The sequence below is a fragment of the Nicotiana attenuata genome, unplaced genomic scaffold (assembly GCF_001879085.1).
Source record: "Nicotiana attenuata strain UT unplaced genomic scaffold, NIATTr2, whole genome shotgun sequence".
Classification (NCBI taxonomy): Eukaryota; Viridiplantae; Streptophyta; class Magnoliopsida; order Solanales; family Solanaceae; genus Nicotiana; species Nicotiana attenuata.
This window is the reverse complement of record NW_017672177.1, coordinates 110,429-116,946: the sequence shown is the minus strand read 5'-3', so window position 1 is coordinate 116,946 and position 6,518 is coordinate 110,429. Positions and strand designations below refer to the sequence as shown.

The 6,518-nt window shown below is 43.5% G+C and overlaps 1 protein-coding gene across 1 annotated transcript; it reads right to left on the bottom strand.

Annotated features, from left to right (window-relative positions):
- Positions 1-4,936: 4,936 nt before the first annotated feature.
- Positions 4,937-6,213, bottom strand: LOC109212177. The gene is made up of 2 exons (XM_019375800.1): positions 5,682-6,213; positions 4,937-5,619 (listed from the first exon to the last, which is right to left on the bottom strand). Exons 1-2 carry the CDS (start codon positions 6,211-6,213, stop codon positions 4,937-4,939), a joined length of 1,215 nt encoding a protein of 404 aa, XP_019231345.1.
- Between the last annotated feature and the right edge of the window lie 305 nt (positions 6,214-6,518).

The following is a 6,518-nucleotide window of genomic DNA, read 5'->3' as shown; positions in this document are numbered from 1 at the left end:
AATGTTTTTGAATTTTGTTTTTCAATTAATAGGAAGCAAATTATACAACGCTATTTACACTACCCCCACCCCCATACATAACTAGTGGCATGTCCCCATGTCACAAAATTAAAATGCAAAGGTGAAGAAAACTCCCCTGATTGGGTCACTCCGTGTCCGAGACAGTGCCGGGGTCCAAGTGACAAGCCCGGCCAAGTGCATGCAGCCATACCATGATCTTCTTCTCGAACTTGGCATTCTATGTAGCAAGGGAGTCCACTCACTCGAGTTCCCAAATCCGTGACAGAAGTGCGCATCCTTGCCATCTCAAGTTCCAAGGCAACCATTCTCGTTCCCATCTGCTGCCTGAAGGTTCTCCAACACCCTACTCATGCGGGGGCGAAGCATCAACATCCCCTCCGTGCACCCCACTTTCCTCTTCGGGCGCATCGGACTCCTCACCATCCACCTCAGCAGCCACAGCAGGTTCCTTCCCAATGAAAACTTTATCAGCCCAAAATTTCTGTTCGCGCTTGACCTTCGCATCCATAGCGCTGTTTTCTGGTACCTGTGCCTCACGGCACATCCGAGTGACTAACGACGGAAAAAAGAATCCTTACCTCTGCACTCAACGAATCGTTATCTCGCCTTGAATTACCTGAGCAACATCAAAGTCGTGGCCAGTAGTAAGGCACCAAAGCAGAGCAGCTCGGGGACATTCACCTCAGTTGTGTTGCGTGAAGGCATCAGGCGGTTATTAATGGTGTATAGCGAGCACTTCCCCTTAAAAGTGAGTGAAGCCAAGTGAAATTTGTTGCCTTGCTTTAACCATACTACCTCCTTCCCGGGTACACAAATGGTCGCAAAGAAAATGAGCCACGGGTATGGTTTTTTTGATGTGCGCCAAATAGTAGTTGGTTGTATCGGGGTGTTCCACGTACTTAGGCAGGTGATAGTCCCTTTGGATAGCCTCCTTGGAAAAGTCCACCTTCTTCTTCCGGACTGTACATACGTAGTCCTCATGTTCCGAGCAGTTCGCGTAGAACTCCCGAACAACCATTAAATTTGCCTCACTATATTCTTCAAAGAACACCCTCATTCTTCGCCTGACCAATTCCTCATGCACTCTGTAAAAGTCATTTTGGAGAGACCCAATATCGATTCCCCTTTCTAGTATTGGCCTTTTGCCTGCTTTGCTAATAAATCTTTCTTAGGTTTCCTAGGAGATAAACTTATTCAGATCATATGGGCGAGCGGATACAGAAGCTCGCAACCTGGAAGTGCCTGCTTGACTACCGATGGAGGAACTTGAAGTTTTTGTTTTCTTGGAAGGAGCCATTGCACCTGAAACAACCCGACAAATATCAACAATCAGATCACACTGCGGACCAAGAAAGGCTACTCTGACTTAACCCTTATAGTGGTCACAAAAATACATTATTGTATCCATGGGAGGGGCCCATCCCCAAATCAGGAGAATATACCCTCATTATTAGTTCACCCAAATTAAGTACTTGGATTAGTATCGGGTGAGCAACAGATTCAAGAATACATCTCTCAACCTCATTGTGGCACTTACACAAACACTTAACATGCAAAGCTATTCCTATTTCCCCCAAAGCAATTTTAGCCCTAGGTGGACTACATATACACCAATTCCACTACCTAGCAACCATACTCTCAGTACCCATTGTGAAACCCAATCTCCAACCCCACAAGAAAAGGAAAAGCAAAACGACAAAGAAAGAACTACAAAAGAACAAGGAAAAATCATGTTACATACCTGAGGGGTCACTTGGAAGAGGTACTCTTGAGGAAGGGGGAAATGAGAGAGTAGGGGAGTGGGTGTTTGTTTGGTCGCAGAGAAAGAGATGGGGGGGGGGGGGAGTTAGGGTTTGTTTTAGTGAAAGATGAGAGAGAATGGGGAAATATTAGAAAGGGGTTCGGGGGGTCCAATATTAAAAGGGGTTGAGTACTTACTTGTGCGCGGCGGGGCACATATGTTAGAAGACTGGTGCACATGCGCGGTCGAGTGTGCCGTCCTCCCTCCAGGTGTGCGATCTTACATGTCCAAACTTTGCTGACGCCATATTTTGCACGATCACATGCATGGTGCACCCTTCCACGTGCGCGGTCGCGCACCTATACACGCACAAGATGCCTTTTAAAAGCCTCAATTCTGACCTTTCGCAATATATATACCTTCCTGCAACCACAAAGTTATAATATACACTCACTTTTACCTAATCTACGCTACAAAAAAGAAAGAAACAAAAGAGAAAATTTAAGCTAGTAGAAGATTTGAGGTAGTTATGAGTTATAGTCGTCAGCTTGACTCAACCGGGCATCCTCAAATGATTATGATGCTCCAGCAAGATATGATTTTAGCCTGTGCCCATTCACTCTGAAACTCTCCGTTCTGTCCATGTTCTGGATCTCAATCGCCCCATATGGTGATACATGTTTCACCACATACAGTCCCATCCATCTAGACTTAAATTTTCTGGGGAACAATCTGAGTCTACTATTGTATAGTAAGACCTTTTCCCCTTTATGAAATTACTTTGGTTTAATCAGACGGTCATGCCATTTCTTCGTCTTTTCCTTGAAAATTCGCACATTCTCATACACGTCTAATCTGAATTCCTCCAGCTCATTCAGCTATGACATTCTGTGCTCACCTGCAAGACTAAGATCGAGATTAAGCAATTAAAATTCCCCAATAAGCCTTATGCTCTATCTCCACAGGTAAGTGACATGACTTTCCATATAACAATTTGAAGGGTGAAGTCCCTATGGTTGTTTTGAACGTTGTTCTATATGCCCATAGAGCTTCCTCTAACTTTACTAACCAATCCTTTCTAGAAGCAGTAACAATTTTTTCTTCTTTTGAGTTCACGGTTAGCTACTTCTACTTGCCCACTAGTTTGAGCATGATATGAGGTTCATGTTTTATGAGTTACCCCATATTTAGACAGTAGAGCAGCAAACTGTTTCTTGACTAAATGTTACCCATTGTCACTGATGATGACTCGGGGAGCGCCAAAGCGGGTGAAAATATTCTCCGGAAGAAATTCACATACTACCCGAGCATCGTTTTTCCTAGTGGATATTGCCTCGACCCACTTAGAGACGTAGTCAATGGTCACTAGGATGTACTCATGGGAATGGGACGATGGGAAGGGACCCATGAAGTTGATGCCCCAGACATCAAAGATTTCACATACCAAAATGGAATTCAGGGGCATCTCGTCCCTTTTACTAATGTTACATGTCCGTTGGCACTTGTCACATCCAGCTACGTAAGGTCTTGAGTCCTTGTACAGGGATGGCCAGTAAAAACCGACCTCTATGAACTTCGCTGCAGTCCTATTTCCTCCATAGTGTCTTCCAACTGCTCCATCATGAAAATGGGACAGTATACTTCCTATTCCCCCTTTTGGTACGCATATCCGAATTACACCATCTGCACACAATTTAAACAGAAAGGGGTCATTCCGGAAGTAACTTTTTACCTTGCTTTGCAGCTTCCTCTTTTGGTCAGCAGTCAAGTCGTGTGGTAGCCATCCACTATCCAAAATATTGGCTATGTCAGTGTACCATGGCGGTCATTCAGAGACCACTACAGTGAAAAAAATCTGCGCATCTGGGAACTCTACTTGAGTGTCCACCGCTTCAATAGGTTGTTTCTCCAATCGCGGTAAGTGGTTAGCCACTTTGATTTTCTGTACCCTTCCTGTCTGTGATTTCGAGATCAAAATCTTGCAGCAACAATACCCACCGCATCAGATGCATTTTGGACTCTTTCTTGCTCAGCAAATACTTCAGTGCCGAGTTTTCAATATTCACTATCACCTTGCTTCCCACTAGATTGGATCTGAACTTGTCGAAAGCGAAGAACACTACAAAGAACTTCTTCTCCGTGGTAGCATAAGTCACTTGAGCATTATTCAAGGTCCGGCTTGCATAGTAAATGGGTATGAACATTTTATCTCTCCTCTGCCCCAGCACTGATCCCACTACCACATCACTGGCATCGCACATGATCTCAAAGGGTTTGCTCCAGTCAGGAGTCAGTATTATCGGAGCACTCACTAGCTTTTCCTTGATAGGTTTGAATGCTCTGAGGTACTCTATATCAAACACAAATTTCATATCCTTGGCAAGTAATGCTATTAAGGGCTCGGTGATGCTGGAGAAATTCTTGATGAACCTTTTATAAAACCCTGCATGCCCCAAAAAGCTTATGATGCTCTTCATTGAAGTTGGTTATGTGAGCTTAGCAATCACATCTAATTTAGCTTTGTCGACCTCAATACCTTCAGATGTGATTTATGGCCCAAGACTATCCCTTCCTTAACCATGAAGAGACACTTTTCCCAATTGAGTAATAGGTGAGTATCTTCACATCGTTTGAGTAAAAGTTCATGATTCATCAAGCAATCCTTGAAGTCGTCTCCTAATAGAGTAAAGTAATCCATGAACACCTCCAGACACTTCCCATTCAAATCCGAAAGGATTGACATCATGCACCTCTAAAAAGTAGCTGGTGCAATGTCAAGTCCAAAAGGCATTCTCCGGTGGGCAAAGATTCCGGAAGGGCAGTAACATCCACGCCCTGCCACCTTCTCCAACATCTGATCAATGAAGGGAAGAGGTAAGTGATCCTTCCTTGTTGCATTGTCCTCATTTTTCACCACTGTCATGCCACCCTTTTTGGGCACACACTATACGGGGTTGATCCATTGGCTGTCAGAGATGGGAAATATTATACCAGCATCCAGCAGTTTGAGTATCTCTTTTTTTACCACCTCCTCAAGGTTTTTATTCAAATTGTACTGGGGCTACACTACCGGTTTGCTCCCTTATTCCAACAAAAAATTGTGCATTTAGATTGTGAGGCTGATTCCCTAAATATTGTCTATGCTCCAACCAATTGCTTTTTATGCATCCATAGTTACTCCACTAGCATGTGATCTTGTTCACCTATCAAATCAGCAGCAACAATCACAGGAAAATTGTTAGTCTCCAAAAAAGCATATTTCAAATGTGTCAGGGGTACTTTCATTTCTAGCTTTGGCTTGATCCTTTCTTTCTCAAATTCCTCTTCATCTGCCACATGGTTTCCATCTTTCAGTGCCTCAGCTTCCTTCTTGATTTCAGGATCATCATCCTCTACTGTACTCGATTGACTAATGAATCTTTCCAATGAATCACCTACCAGCTTGTCCAGCTTGTGCTGTTCAGCTAACTCTCCTACCACATCCAGTTTGAAACAAGCATAGGCAGATGCCTCATCAGACGGGCATTTCATCATTATCTTCACTTGAAACACCACTTTTTCGTTTCCCACTCGTAGCATGAGTTGACCCTCATATATATCAATAATAGCCCGTCCAGTGCAAAGGAATGCTCCCCCCAAGATTAGAGGTACCTCCTTATTTATTTCCATGTCTACTACACTGAAGTCTACTAGGAAGACAAAATTGTCTACCCTCACCAGAGTGTCCTCGATTATGCCATCCGGTATGATTATGGTCTGATCAGCGAGTTGCAAAGATACCGGCACTGATTTGATCACTCCTAGTTCTCCTTCCAATTTCTTGAAAATCGATAATGGCATCAGGTTAACGGATGCACCTGAGTCACACAAGGCCTTGTCAAAATTTTCACCCCCAGTGCGTAGGGTATAGTGAAGCTACCAGGATACCCACATTTTTGAGGAATTTTATTTTGTAGAATGGCATTGCATTGTGCATTGAGTTTGACCACTTTTGTTTCCTCGATCTTCCTTTTACTTGAAAGGATTTCCTTCAGGAATTTGACATAGGTAGGCATCTGGGTGAGCACCTCAGTGAATGGGATGTTCACATACAGCTGTTTCAGCATCTCCAAGAATTTTCTAATGAATTTATCTAGTTTCTCCCGCTTCATCTTCTGAGGAAAAGGTACCATTGTCATGTGCTTACTTTCCTCAACTGCACTGCTCAATTTCTGCTTATCAACCTCCTTGTTACTTATATCCTCCTTAGCCAAAGATTCACCAATTTTCTGTTCTTCTGCTATCTTGGTTGAGTTGATCACCATTTCAAAAATTGGTTTTGCAATGGGCTCCACTACTGTTTTCCCACTCCTAAGAGACACAGCCTTGACCGTCTCTTTTGGATTCTTCTCAGTGTCGGACGACAAAGTCCCTAGAGCCCTTTCTGATAATAATGATGCGAGCTGCCCCATTTGTCATTCTAGATTCTGAATGGCTGTGCCTTGTTCCCGGATAGTTTTTCCTTGAGTCTCAAGCTTTTTCATCTAATTTATTTATGAATGCCTTCATTAGATCTTCTAAACTTGAGTTGTTAGGCTGTGGAGGCTGGTACGGTTGCCTTTGTTGGTTCTTGAAGCCAAGAGGTCCTTGCACTGGTAATATGGGATTTTGCTGCTGCCATGAGTTCAAGCTACCATTTGAAGAACTCCATGGAGAACCCCGGATGTCACTATCCCATAGAATTGAAATTAGTACCTCCTTGGTAGTTGCCTTTGTT